General features: G+C 35.9%; 1 protein-coding gene across 1 annotated transcript in view; it reads left to right on the top strand.

Annotated features, from left to right (window-relative positions):
• The window catches only part of LOC145680859 (kielin/chordin-like protein), a 1,295,905-nt gene that overhangs the window by 405,432 nt on the left and 874,589 nt on the right, over positions 1–15,884 (top strand). The window contains exon 4 of the mRNA XM_081751993.1: positions 4,261–4,367. Coding sequence (XP_081608119.1) covers positions 4,261–4,367 — 107 coding nt within the window. The remainder of the gene's footprint in view (positions 1–4,260; positions 4,368–15,884) is intronic.

The raw sequence follows: 15,884 nt of genomic DNA, 5'->3' as shown, positions 1-15,884 counted from the left end.
CAGAGATAAATGTCAAGAACTTCCAGACTACTGTAAAATACGGAGGAGGAAGTATAATGGTTTGGGATATTTTACTTCACCAGACGTTAAATAGTTAGTGTGTGTTGATGAGATTCTGATAAAAGAAATATATCTTAACGTTCTTAGAACAACTTTTCACCAAAGTAAAAAAAATTGAGAATGAGGAGGACTTCTAATTTTATCAAGATATTATGCCCAAACAAAGTATATGTCGTAAGGAAATGATTGTTTTAAAACCACCCTAAAGTGCGGGAAACTCCACCCCATAGTATCAGCTTTAACCCCATTGAGAATCTTTCGAATGAATTGCAAGATAAGATCAATATGTATGGTGAAAGAAGTTTTGAGAAAAGCATTACGTACAACGTGGAACAATATTTCCCCACACTATACCAGGAAAATTGTAACAACCATGCTGAAATGCATAAAGAAAGTTATAAATTGTTGTGTGTTTGCTATTAAATAATAACTGTATTAATTTGGAGTGAAAAAATAACTTTTGAGGACATTTTATAATAATTTGTTTCGTGATATCTGAATATTTATGTGATGATCAATGTTCACATCCCCACTCAATGCAGTTTTTGCAACAAGATACACACTTGCAACATTTGCTTTTCCTACGCCACATTATTACTGAATTGTCCTGATACTTTTGCCTACTACACGCAAATGTCAAACATAGCATATCTACCTCGTAAAAGAATGAGGGATTGGTAAAAAAATGAATCATATTCTCATTTGTGGGAAAATTCAAGCCTAAATTGATGTGCCAAACACTCTTTTTCATTTTAAAAAAATGTGTGATGTGCAACATGCGGAATCCAAGATGGCTGCCATTATGCCCACTTCCTCATTCAATGCAGTTTTCGCATCAACACACACCTGCAACCTTTTACTTTCCACCGTCTACGTGTCTCGTTGCCTGTCCAGATACTTTGGTCTACTAGACGACGTAGCACGCAAACGAATGAAGATAGATTTTTTAAAAATGAGTTCCTATTCTCATTTGTGGGAAGATTCTAGCCCTAATTGATGTGTCAAACCTATCTGTTTCCATTCAAAAATTATTGTGTAATATCAAATATCGCGGAATCCTTGCCATGAGGTTCATAACCCCATTCGATGCAGTTTTCACATCAATACCCATCTGCAATATTTACTTTTCCTCCGTACATGCGTACCGTTATTGCTGGTCTGCCGTAATATTTTTTACTAACCCTATACTAACCCTATTCAACACATATAAATCAGGTACTGTCCACAGAATATTTTTCAACTAATAAGTATTCTTATACTTTTGAGGCTTCAGGCTATATCTGTTTTTTTTTTTTTTTTTTTTTTTTGACGTGGGACCTTTTTGTTGCGGGTCCTTTTTGACTCAGGGCCTTTTGACCTTTTTTCACTCGGACTCTTTTGACGCAGGACCGTTTTGACTCGAGTCTTTTTGTTTTCGGCCTTTTGTCCGTGTCCTTCTGACGTGACACCATCGTAGGACGTAAAACTGAAGGATTTTATTTCATTTCATTTTCTTAGTGACATTTAAGCCCAAATTTAGGAAGAAGAGACATAGCAGTTGGTCTAGAAACTAACAGTAGCAACGCTGGCGTTGCTCTTCGATATATTTTATTACACTCACATTGAAAGGGACATCGCCAAAGGCGTTGCTATTTATTATTTATTTATTACATTCATATTGACTGGGCAACGCCAAAGGTGTTATTCTTCGTTATTTATTTGTTTACTAATATTGACAGGAGCAACGCGAAAAGCAATGCCGTTTGTTGTTTACATTTTACTGATATTGGCTGGGGCAACACAGAAGGCGTTGCTCTTATTTATTGACTTCACTCATTTATTCACAGGAGCAGCATCGTAAGTGTTGCTCTTCCTTTTTTACTTACTTTATACATTTCTTCACCTTCAAATATGATATATTGCATGAACCTTATCCTAACCGTGCGAAGAATGAGTATTTCAGCTAGTTTTATCATATAAAAATGAATGTTTGGTTCCTTCTTTGTCAAGTATACAAATCCGAGTCGTGCATACGTCTATGTAACTTTAACAAAGGGACCATAATCTGGAAGAGATCGTAGATTACTAAATACTTTTGATGCGTTTCCTAAAGAGGAAAAGGGGGGCATTCAAATGGAAAGAGAGGTTTATCTTAAATATAAACATTAATATTTCTTTGTTTGTGTATCCGATATACAAACCCACACTAGGCATACTTCTTCCTAATTGTATTGAAGAGATCGAAATTTGGAAGAGATCTTAAGCAATTTAGAATTTTTCAAGCGTACACTAACGGAAAAGGAGAGAGCTGAAATGGGAGAAGGTAACTTAAAATTTATGTCAAAAATAAAGTATCCACAAGCTTCTCATATCAGGAAGATGACACTCTGTTTGTAAACTCATTTTAAGGAACAAATGGTCATACACATTTAACTTATAATTTTAAAAAAATGTGTGGATAAGATACTTCTAGCATCGAGGGAAGTGGAAGGTGTGACGTATTATTAATCATGAAGAACCGACATTAGTGTTGAATCCATAGTTTGATGGTTGCTGATATGAATAGTGACATTAAGGATGCTGTTTAAGTCCAAGGAAAAATAAAATTTCCGAAATTACCGAGATTAGCACCGAATCCATAGTTTTCGAGGTCGCTAAGGATATTGGTAACAGTTCTGATTAAATTTAAACCCAAGAATATGCATGTTAACAGGATCGGGAATTGGCAGAGCAACATCTAGTCCTTATTTATGCTACCCAGTTCTTTATGTTTTGACAAGGAAATTTTTTGAAAGTTTTGTCCGTTTTTTAATATTTTTCTGGTCTAGGAAGCTTGCATTTGAGGATACCTTAGTGAAATTGGTTTTCAGTTATTACTGCATTATCTATCACGAATCGAAAAAATATTTGAAATAAAATTTTCTTATTTTCCCTGGAATTCGAATCTGCAATAAAAATATAAGATCCCCATTTGAGTTTTCAAAGTTGTCCCCATCCCACTCCCAAGGGAATGGGAGTAGGCTACTTTTATCATTCATAAGTTAATTTCCCCATCCAAAGTATTAATTTTTTGTTTCAAACATTTTTTCCGTCCGATATTTTTTCCAGGTTTTTGCACTGTCAGGTTGGAAACCTCATCCTTTTTCTGTTCAAATATAATTCAATATATATATCTTTAAAAGGTTGGATCTAGGGAAGAGTTCTAAGGATTTTTTTTTTTTTTTTTTGTAAAATTTTATAAACTGTGATTTTTCTCAAACTATTTTATTCGAAAATTTGATAATTTTAGAGATAATTGCAAAAAAAAAAAAAATATGATTCCTCCTTTTCTCTTCTAAAAACAGAAATCCATTCTTCAAATCAAAGGTACTTTTAAGGATGTGCTGAGAACATCATAATAAAGATCTGCACAAAATTCCAGCTTGTTCGGAATTTTTTCGAAGTCTGATGACAATGATTCCTGGCAATGATTAAAAGTTATTAAATACCACAAATTATGCATTATCCTATATCAATATAACTCAGGATTTCCACACCCTACTGCAAAGGGATTTGAATTTAAAATATAGCTTTGAAAGAATTTAACCCTTACACTACCAACGGGGGCTTTCTAATCGTTGCTTAAAATCGTAAAAAAAAAAGAAGAAGAAGAAGAAGAAGAATGTTATTGCTCAACATATTTAGCTAAAGCGTATATCTTACGGTCAAATGTCGTACAAGGTCCGTATACCGTATACCTTACATCAAAATTAAACAAATGTTTTCAATAGAATATTTTTCATATAATATGCGTTTTCATACTTTAATCCAGGTGCAGAAATGGAATTTTAGAACTAAGGAAACAGTCATTAATAGGTAAAGTCTGATTGGGTTATGTGTCAAGAATACAAATTGAACATTAGTGTGTCTCATAAATTTGCTATTTTAAGTTGGTAGGCACAACCCCCCCCCCACTTTGTTGGTAGGAAATGGGACTGACATTTAGAAGTATCATTAATAGATGACTATATAATAAATAGATGTTAGTCTTATGTATATTATTCACTTCAGTCACTGTAGATTTTTGAAAGAGTTTCTAATTTGTTCCTTTTGCGCGATATATATAATCTTAACGGGTGGGTACAAAATGACTCCCACTTGGTAGTTTATGTTACAAAAAATATCTAGGTAGTGCGAGGGTTAAGAATATTACGTATAACTTATATTTCTTTTACTTTCTAGGACTCCGTAGTATGAGCGAAGAAGGCACTATCTGTGGGAGACAAGTAAGCAAACTACAGTCCCGCTTACGTCGAATTGAGGAAGAACTAGAATCTCTCAGGGACGAGGTAAGTGTGGAAGTTTTAAATTCTTTATCTTGATATTATACGTCATCTGTACATTTTAAATCCGAAGAAATTTAATTTTAATATCCGGGTACAGTAGTATGTTTTTGTAAGTCTGTTTACGAAACTTAATGTTACAGTTATATCGGATACAATGTAAAAATAATTGTGACTAATATGTGAGGTAAGTTGTCTCTTGCCTAGTGACCGCTAAACCATTCGAATTAAGGTATCTGAAACCAGAATGAACTAATTACATTTCCATTTTGAATGAAATTAGCCTTTATGTAAACAGTGACAACTTGACACAAACTGCTACCATTGTTCTTTACGTGACCCTTGCATATGTTTCTCTTCTTAGTTTCTATTCGTAGTCTATCACCACAACATACTCCTGCTTCCGATCTCCCTCGTGGTTAAGCGGTTAGCTTATGTGTCTTTGACATGGGAGACCCGAGTTCGATTCCCTGCGGGAGCTCATGTGATTCGGATTCCACGTCAATCAGCAGGTCCCGTCTCATATAGCCTCGCTGCTGAAACGGACGCTAAATTCAAAATCCAATCCAATCCAATATTCCTGCTTCCAATCAATATGTGTTCCTTCCAAGTGCAGATGAAGCACGAGTCACCATAAATGCCTCTACCTCCTATTTCAAGGTTGGATATACATAGCCTATATGGTTGTCCTCGGAGCCAAGATTATGAATTAAAGCAGCTGATATTCACCAGTGCAAGGAAGCTTCCACTTTTCTCTTTATGAATGGGTATTTGAAAAACAAATGTGAGCTTCAACCAAACTTCGACGTTGTGCAAGCTATTTGCTCTGAGCACAAACTTTAATTCACTAAAGCAGTAAAGAAAAAGGTGGAAACTATCAAAGCCGTTGTTATTAAGGATTTCACCGCAGCTCTCAAGAACAAGGACTACTCGCTCTTCTCTGTAATTGTATGGCTCTGTAATTCTTCCATCATCATTCACGTGGGTTAATCATCGTTTCCCTTAGCCTAACGGGCATAATCGTGAGACGTTAAACTGAAATATTCTATTTCATTTCATCAGAGAGACGGGACTTGGACTAATGGGCTTTAGTGACTTAAGTCAGTTAAAGGAAACATGGCGAAGCATGAAAATTGAAACCTTCATATGAATGGGGTATTAGAGTTAAATGTTTAGGGAAAACATAATGTCGTACAAGAACTTGACGGTGCTTTTAGACGTCACATCGGGAAGCACAATGAACAAGTTACAAGAAATAGACAGTGCTTTCCAGACCCATGCAAGCAGACTAAGACAGAGGGAGCCGAGACCATTTTTGTATGGGTTAACTTGAGTTAACAAAGAAAGAAATATCAAGAATAAACATACCAAGAAACAAAGTTTCAGTGAAGCTGAAGGTGGTCTATATATTGCTGAGTTTCTTGGCCATCCCGTAGCGTATCTTGGCCAGGTGCTTTATCAGTTAACAAATTGTGTCAAATTTTTGTGGAGCCTTTGACCTAACGCTTATTTCTGTGTGTACGGAGGGGAAAGACACTCGATGTAAATTAATGAGTGTGGCATACCCATCTGGCTAGGTCACGAGCCTCCACTTTCTTTGTGTGTTCTTTCTCTGGGTATATATAAAAAAGTGCTTGTTGCAAAATTCTGGAATCCTTTTGCTTCGAATGAACAAAATCTTAGGTTCCGAATACGAAAAAGTTATTTATTGTTTAAAATGTTTAATTCTTCAATAATACAAAAATTTTAACAATAAGTGTTCCTTTACTTAGCGACAAATATTATCACTATTTTTAATTCGTTCGCTACGTATACTAACAATAAATTAGGCATCATGGTACGTTGGTCTACTACAGCATTGATAAGCCGTCGTGCTACCTGCATTTACGCATCTTACAATGGGTCTATTACAGCATTGATAAGCCATCGTGCTACCTGGATTTACGCATCTTACAATTGGTCTACTACAGCATTGATAAGCCGTCGTGCTACCTGGATTTACGCATCTTACAATTGGTCTACTACAGCATTGATAAACCGTCGTGTTACCTGCATTTACGTATCTTAAAAACAATCTTGTAAGTACAATATATAACAACTGAGTATTAGTAAGATGAATAGCAGTTGACTATAGTATGACATTTTATAAACAATGTTGAACCAAGATATGCGACTATTCAACACTTATTCTGTGTTGCAGAGACATACCTTCAACATTTACTGAAATAATCTTGCGAATTTGCAGCTTCACTTAGTGTTTGTAGACAAGGATATATATCAAACGACATTCTGCCATCTTTTGGACTTTTCTTGGCTGACGGCAGACGTTTGTTATTTATATATTACAAAATTATTGAATGGCTATCAGTACAAGATGTCTTGTGTATGTAAAATGTCAAAAGCCTACCAGATGTTATGATGAGTACTATGTATTCATAAGCATTTCATCAAGGGGATTATGGAAGCAATTATCTCTAATATGTCTTCAGCAATAGATACCGTATCAGCTGAGCTTGTCAGAATGAGAGAAGAAATGGATGAAAGATAGAGAAAGAAAACTATACCTGAATGCAAAAAAGTTCAAGTTTTCTAAAGTTGAACACGTCTAACAGAGGATGGAAGAATGAGGCCGATTTTGTCAAGTAATGAAATTATTGTATTATCTGCACAATAAAAAAATGCTTGTTTTTAGCAGAATAGTATCTTTAGCCCTTTTGTAGCAATAAAGGATATGAGAAAATAATTCACTTAATCATTTAATTGACATTATTAAAACCTAAAACTGTGAATCTAGATAAAACAACAAAATATATTACGTTTACAAATGCAGTTTACGCAACATATAACACAAATAGCGCAACAAGTAAGGAAAACAGAAAAACTGTTGTATGTTGTTAAGTTGTACACAATAGAAATGTAAAAATCACTTTAATGTCTGAAGTTTATTGCAGAACTGCAGCAAGTGTATGCTGTGTGTTCGGTATCATTATTATTTTCCAGTCAGCTGGTTCATGTTCAAATCTTCATCAAGTACATTTTTTTTTTCGGCGAAGGAATAGCTATAAACAGAACTATTACGGTTTTAGATCCGGTTTCATCCTGTTAGATTTTTCTTCTTTTTTTCGCTAAAATAATAATATAAGACAATAAATATGATTCTAAATCACAAGTAAGGATGCTCTAAAATTGTCTTCCATTAATAAAATGTAGAAATAAGCTATATCCGAAACTATATACACACATAATTGAAACAGTCGTAGCTAGTTCTTACTATTTGACAACTAACATTTGTGTGTCTGTCCGTCAGTCTGTCTATTTCACCTTCACTCTCGTTAATCTTATTTGATTTGAATAAGAATGGACCAAGAATAAAATGGCAAAAGGAATAAAATTGACCCCATGTTGCAAGATCTCACATATAGAAAACCATTTTCTGGTAGGAACTACGTTAAAATTATTTGAATTCAATGAAACGCAGTGCATACTTTCTTCAGTGCATTCCAGTCACCTTCAATGGTTGCAGTTGAAACCAGTCAAGAATAAGTTGATGACAAGATAAGCTTCCTCAAATTTCGAAGGTGTGTTATTGAAATAATATGATATTAAGAAAACAATTTTCGTTGATAACTTTTACAAAACTTATTTGATTTTGGTGCAATATGACGTACACTTTCTTTTAGGCTTTCCAATCATCGTATTGTATGAGATTGAAAAGTATTTCAAGAATTTGAGGGTGAATCTCCAATGATAAATGTTTTCCACGATACTTTTCGTCTGTTTTATATTCGATTTTGTAGGAACATAGCGCATATTTTCTTTGAGGTTTTCAATGACTTCCCCTGGACGCAGTTAAAGAACATGGAACGCATTTATCAGTGAAGAAAACGTGTTCCACGATAACTTGCGTAAACAAATATTCACTTTCTGTGGACTATTGTAACTGAGGCTTTCTAGTTATCCCAATGCTTGGGTATAGAAGCAGTCGGGGATGAAAGAATGAATTTAACTCTCTCTGTCTGCGATTTAGAAAATATATCTTACGATAACTTCCGTAAAAATAATTAGGTTTTCATAGTATATCTGGACTGGACGTAATTCCGACTAAACTTGGACATCTCATGGATTGACATGGGTGATGGAGTTTAGCTGCAATAAGCTATAGACTAAATGTATTTTGTGAACATGCTATTCCAACTGATTTGTCTCTGAAGACAGTTCGATGATGTAAAGGATGTTTCCGTACTTTTTCAACCAGAACTTAACTTTGGGCCTCTGACGTTGCCTGTGGTCTTCCACTCCTGGGCTTTGACGATCCAGTTACTTCCTCACAGTTCTAGGTTCAAAACCAAATCTGTAGCAATGTAAGGTAACTTCTCAGATCAGTAAACTCATCTTTTTAGCGGCAGCCAAATCTAAAGAACTTGAAGTTGCCAGACATCCCGTTTCAGCTATTGTCCCGTTTTTTTTATTCTCAAACGGGACGCCTAAATGTCCCGTTTGTGGGCAAAAATGAACAATGTGTTCCATAATTCTTATTTAAAATATTAATCATATAAGCAAATTTTACACCTTTTTAAAAATGACTGTGTATAGAGCTGTTTTTGGTAACAATTCTCATTGAAGACATTGAGACCATGCTGCTCTCTCCGAGAAGTTCGATGTGAGCACGTTGTAGTGCACCTCATTGCTGAGATGCACTGCAAGCTTGTTTCTACGTTCTCCTTCACGGACTTTTAATTCCGGTTTACAATACGTTTTAAGTTGTGTCATTCAGTGCAATTTCACAGGAATTACTCACAGTTCAATCTAGTAAGTATCCGTTTTTGTGTCACTCTCCCGTAGATTTATAACACTTTAAATGAATATTTTATGTTAAAATACCGTCAGGTTTGCATTTAACAAGATGACGTGTAATATCAGACCAACTGTAGCAAGGATACAGATTGGTTAACTAACCAAATAAAGTTACAAATTAAAGATATTGAAGCTATTCAATTCCATAATGAGGACTATGGATTGTTCCTTACGTTTAAATGTCAAGATAATCTGGACACTTTTCTTCGCCAGCACTCAAAAACCATGAATTTTGAACATGAAAATGACAGCATAAAACAAATATGGCTATCCAGTGCTAGTATACAGTATACTAGGTACCCGCGTTTTTCATTTTTGATCTTTCAATGGAAGTCAGTAACGACAAACTCAATGCAATGCTTTGCCCGTATGGATAAGTGGTAAATGTCACGGAAGAAATGTAGTTTAGTACGCTACCTTTTCCAGTGTACAATGGCAATAGACTTGTGCAAAAGACTATAGGGAGGCATATTCCTTCCAAAATTGTGGTTCGTGAGTGTAATGGAAGAGTTTTATATTGTAAAACTTTGTGTGATTTCGTCTCATATAAGGAAGAGGTAGAGCTGTTAATAAAAAAGAGTGTCCGGAATCGACTCCCACTACCAGTTTTATTATAAAAATCCACTATAAGAGTATTTATACAAAAATACTATACAATTTGGTCTCTATTTAAAAAGGTAAGTAAAAGGTAGTCTTTGACCGAGTGGTCGCAGACAGGATCTCCAACAGAGCCCCGTAGCAGGCTAAGAGGAGTGGAGTTAAGGAACCAATGCTCCGTAGCAAGCAGAGGCAGGTTTAGTTGCCAACAGAGCCCCGTAGCAGGCTAAGCGGCTGAGGTTGGGGTTCCCAGACAGAGCCCCGTAGCAGGCTAAGCCAGGAGATAGGATAGGCGTAGTCCCGTAGCAGACTAGAGGCCTTGGGATAGGTTACTCCTAAAGTCCCGAAACAGACAGTAGGAGGGTCACCAGAAAACTGGTACTGAGTGGGATTCTTCTGCCCAATTTATAGCGTCCCTTGGGTGGCGGTGGCGCTTCTGCTTCGATTTCGTCTTCTACTCCGAGGGACGGACTAAACGTCGTCTGCAGGTGATTGCAGGTTCTCCTGGTGGAAGTTCCTCTTAATGAAAATCGTGGTGGTGTTTATAAACACTTGATGCGTGGATTTGTTTACAAACAACTTCACATGGGATATTACACCCCTGGCTTGTTTAAAAATAAGCCGAAGGGTTATTTTTCTTTATGTGATAGTTGGCAACACTGAGGAATCACACACACACACACACAAAAGAAATCACTGAGCACTAAACACTTGTGGTACTGAAATAAATGAAAATCACTTTTCGGAGCAGTAATGTGGTAGCGGAATATAGAGCACTAAACAGGTGGTCCCTATATACAGGCAGGATCCGTACATGGTACATGATACTTCATTTCCCTCGAGATAGGGCTGTTTTTGGCTTGGCGTTAATAAATATAAACTAATTCACTTATAGTAAGTGGAGTTGGAGTCTGTCTTAGCGGTTGTTTCTTAGTTGTATTATTGGTATTAAATGTTTCCAATGGAATAGGAGATGAAATTTCTATGTGGTTCATTCTAGATTTGTTTGGTAACGAGCGTAGACGACGATATAATATGTATAAAATAATAAGACTTAGGAATACTAAAAAAGTTGTAATTAATACGGTTATATAAAGATAATTTATATTGGAAAATTCGTGATTCGAACGGCGTGATTTCTTGGTCACCCTGTATAAGGTGTAAAAGTTTCTAAAATATATGCGTTAAAGATATGTATTTAAATAAAATAATCCAATTTTAAATGTCAATGACAATAGTAATGATGGTCCTGAATTCCTGATCATCCTGTATAATGTAGCTGTGGTCATAACCTTTGAAACGTCCTGTACAATATTCAAGTTGCATAATGTCGGTGACAATATGTAGTTCACAGAGAAAAAGAAAAAAAATATCGATGAAAATGTAGAATTATAGGTTGGCTCTCCTTGTAAAAGATCAGTTGCCTTTTAAATGCGGAAATGCAGATCTCAGCATTTTCTTCATTCAGTTGCAGAATAATGATTCAGCTTTTTATAAAACAAAGAGGAAATTAATGTTTGTATCGTAATGAAAAGTGTCTATCTGCTGAAGTCGTGTCTCTGTATTTCCTTTTTCCTAGTGGTGAGTACTGCATTTTTTTTCGCTCGAGTAGAAAATAAGAAAAACTTATTTATCCTGTTCTATGTCTTGTAATTCTTCATAAAATGGCTTGATTCCGTCTATTGAGATTTCCTTATTTTCTTCCGAAAAGAATTTGGAAATTCTATCTTATAAAGATTAGGATTCAGTCTATCCAGGATTTGAACGGGTCCAACATAGGAAGCTGAAAAACTTTCCGGCACTCCTATTTGCCGATTAGGAAAGTAGACCAGTACTTTTTGTCCCTTTTCAAATTGAGTTTGTTGGTGTCCGCTGTCGAAATACTTGTTCTGCTTATTATAGCTAGCGATCAAGGTATTCTGTACACTCTCACGTATTTTATTCAAATGTTCTTTGTTGACACATAATGTTGGAGTTGACGCTAACGCAATATCAGAGATGATCTTAGGTTCATATCCAAACATGAGGAAAAAAGCAGAATAGCATTTAGTTTCGGCTTGCACAAGTGTATTAATAGCGAATGTAATGTATGGTATCAGCTTCGGCCAAAGATTTTAGTTTTCTTGCACGAAAAATTTAAGTGCATTCTGTATTGTCTTGTGGAATGTTTCCACTATGCCTAGGTTTTTATGGTCGTACGCAGGGCAAAATTTGAATTCAAAGTTATAGCATTTTGCCAAATTTTGCAGCCTCTTAGCGCTATGTACTGGATGTCTATCCAGGTATAAATATGAAAAAGGTCCAAATTTGAGTATGATGTCATATATGAGAAATTGTTCAATTTCTTCCGCTGTTATGTTGTCCACCACCTTGGTCACACAATATCTTTTGGACATTTCTATGGCCACTAATATGTGTTTGAATTGTCCATTTCCCACTGTTATAGAATCATATTGCCAAGCTGTTGCAATCGGCTTAGGTGGGTGATGGAGTAATTGACCCGCTGGTTTAACTGGTAATTTCTTGAGTTTCTGACATGAAATGCATGTTTTAATTCTGTTGGCAATGTACACTTTCATATTAGGAAAGTAGTATTTCCTAAGCGCCGATTGATATGTTTTGGTATATCCAAAGTGTGGTGCCATGGGGTTATTGTGTAAGGCATCAAACCACTTAATAAAGATTTCGGCACACAAAGTAGATATAACAGTCCTAATTGGGGATGCTTCTGTGTTCTGTATAATATCCCGTCTTTTAGAGAAAAGTATTTTGCGGCTCGAAGAGTAGACAACTTATTAGGTTCCTTATTTTCCAAAACAGTAATAATGTCAGAGAATGAAGGATCTTTCCTTTGTTCTTCTGCTAAATTTGGTAGGATTATAGGTTGTTCAATTTGGAGAGTAGTGTCTAAAGAATGGGATGCAAATACTTTAGCAACTTCCGTGTCCGAGAAATTGTCAATTTCTTGTTTTTCTCCCTGTTTAATCTCCTGTTTATCCTCTAAACGACTAAAGATGTCCGCTGGGGGTAATTGACTTTTAATGTGTTGTATTTCGAAATTGTAGTCTGCTAAGAATATTCAGTAGCGACTAAATTTCCCAACTTTGTCCACCTGTGTTGTGAGAGATGTCAAGCATTTGGCACCTATAAATAATTTAAATCTTCTATTTAGTAGGAAGTACCTAAATTTTCTCAAAACATAAATTAAGGCGTACAGCTCTTTTTGCCAAGTGGATGCTTTCCTTTCACTTGGTGTAAAACGTCTACTAGCATAGGCAACAACACGTTCTTGTTTCGTTTTATGGTTATATCATGTTAATAAGCCTCCTGCGTAGATAGAGGAAGCGTCAGTATACACGCGTATTTCCAGTGAGGGATCGAAGTGAAACAAAGATGGTGCGTTATGATGTCCGTCTTAAGTTTCTCAAATAATTCGTCATGCTGAGAGGTCCATTTAAATTTTGAATTCTTGTCTAAAAGGCACTGAAATGGTTCTATTTTCTCCGAGAAATTTTATATAAGAACATAATCCTAAAAAGCTTTTCAGAGTTCTTTTAGTAGTTGGTTTCTTAAAGTTTCGAATCTTGTTAGCGATTTTGGGTGAAATCTTGATTTCTTTCCCACTAACTGTGAAGCCTAAAACGTCTAATTCTGTGTATAGTAAGTGGGTCTTCTTTGGACTGGCACGAAAATCATGCTTTCTTAATCTTTTAAAAAGTAATTCTAAATCCGATAACTGTTGTTTCCAATTTTTACTTCCTATGACCAAATCATCAGCAAAGGCAGTTATACGGGGTGGTAGACCCTCTAAAAGCATGCGTACAGCTATACTGAGTCCGGCGGCGGAACTGGAGTGACCCATGGTACACCTCTGGAATTTATATGTCTTTCTAGTATGGTTGACCTCAAAAGTCATGTATTTTTGGCTTTTGGGATGCAACAATACCTGGAAATAGGAGGATTTTATGACAATAGTAGATATACAGTCTTTTCCTCTTAAAACGTGTAGAATATCCTCCGTATTTTGAAATGGAATACTTAAGTAGTGTGAGAACCTATTACAAGCTTGGAGGTTCAAAACTAGCCGGAATTCCGAAGTCCCGGGCTTTTTCACAATGAGCAGTGGCGATGAAAACGAACTATCGCTAGTTTCCTTGATAATATTTGCGTCTAAGAGCTGCTTGATTTGTAAGTCAATTTGAGGTCTTACTGCTAATGGAACCGGAGGAGATCTTTGATGGAAGGATGTTCCTTTGTCTATCCGTATTTTATGTATATAACCTCGGAAATATCCAATATCTGTTGGTGAGTAGGAAAAAACATCTCTGTATTTAAAGAGTAAATCTTGTACGGCTTTCTTTTTTTCTTCTGATAAATCCGGGTTTATGTCAAACAAATTAATGTCAAAAAATGATTTTGTTTCTTCTAATCGATCCTGAATCTCTTTTTCTGATCTATAAAAAGTTTCGTCATCATGGCCACTATCTTGACAATTACCCTGTAAATCTACTTCTTGAAGATTCTCTTCTACGTAAGCAATTGGGCTGCTCTTTACTAACGTTACCGGTCTACTAGTAGGATTTGATATCAATAAAGTCAAATTATTCTTAGGTACCTTAGTAGGCAACGTTTGTAGTCCGTATTTGTCCAGCAATTTTCTAATGGAGAGATGAAAAAATATTCATTATTCTTTTGCCGATTCTTGACACTATTGGTAAAAAGAAATGTGACCTGGCTGGTATGGTAACCTTTCGAGTTGTAAAAACATCAGCCGACTTGTGCTGTTTTATTGTATGCATAGCGTTAGTAGATAATTTTTCCTGGGTATCAATTTCAATTGGATACTGCGGAGGCCGTGGTTTCTTGTATACTGACAACATGTTATTCTTTGAGTCAATTTTGGTCTGTAATCGATGTCTTCACCGAATAAAGGCAAAAAATCTCCATGCTCTAAAATTCTGAAATAATGAGAAAATGTTATTGAGCCAATTCTGAATGTAATCAAAGCTATGTATCGTAGATTTATAATAGAATTCTCAATTCCTCTCAAGTTAGTGTTAAAAGGGATTAATTTTGTATTAGGAGGAATGGCTGATCTAGGCCAGAGAGACAACGAACTTCCGGTATCAATAATTACTGGATATTTTTCTCTGTTAACCGATACGTTAACTAATAATTTATGGTCTTGATTTAACATGTTAACACTTTCTCTTCTTTCTGACAAAAGAGCCACTGCATATATCGATGTATTCCCTGTTGTCTGATGTTCATTTTTATTTATGTTTTCGGCTCCCAGAACATTTTCTTGTAAGGGTCTGTCCTGGGGCCCGTCTATACGTTTCCCTGTTGTTGTGTATTTTTAAAACATACGCTGGAAATATGTCCTCGCTTATAGCACGTCCCACATACAGTGACAGTTTCCGGTCTAGGCCTATTATTGTTTTTAGGACCATTCTTTCTCCCATTTTTCTGATGGTTCTGATTATTATTTGTGTTTTTTGATTTATGATTATTATGGCCGCCTTTTCTAAATTGTAAGGCTTTCATAGCATTCTGGGCCACCAAAAGTGATAGTTCGGCCATCTGGTTTGCTAACTTAGAAAAGTCTAACGAATTAGTTGCTTTAGAATTACTAGAAGTGCTAGGCGCCGGGGGATTCTGACTCGCGGTTTGGTGGGAGGAATTTGTCGGTATTTGACTTTGTGGTGTAGTTTGTAATTGTGGTGCAGAAGGTGCAGGGAACATAGGAGGAGGTTGTTGATATTGACTCCAACTAGGTGTTGGGTTACATATTAGATAGGTCAGTTGTTGATGCACAGGGAAAGAAGCGCCAGCGATTGCTGATGAATGTAAACTGCTGACTGGTGTACTCTGATCGCAGAGTGAATAGAATGCCTGTTGTAATTCCACGTAATCACGTTTCTTCATTAGGTCATTTGCTTTCTCGAGGTTGTGTAAATGCGTTTGTAAGGCATGAACAGTTGTAAATGTTTCTGACGCTATCTTTTGCAAAAAAAGTTTTCTTTAAACCTAAGGACAAATAATTTATTTTCTGCTTCTCGGTGGCCTGAG

Source organism: Thermobia domestica, chromosome 3, assembly GCF_964235325.1.
Source record: "Thermobia domestica chromosome 3, izTheDome1.hap1.1, whole genome shotgun sequence".
NCBI classification, from domain to species: Eukaryota; Metazoa; Arthropoda; class Insecta; order Zygentoma; family Lepismatidae; genus Thermobia; species Thermobia domestica.
This window is presented reverse-complemented; position numbering and strand designations above follow the sequence as displayed.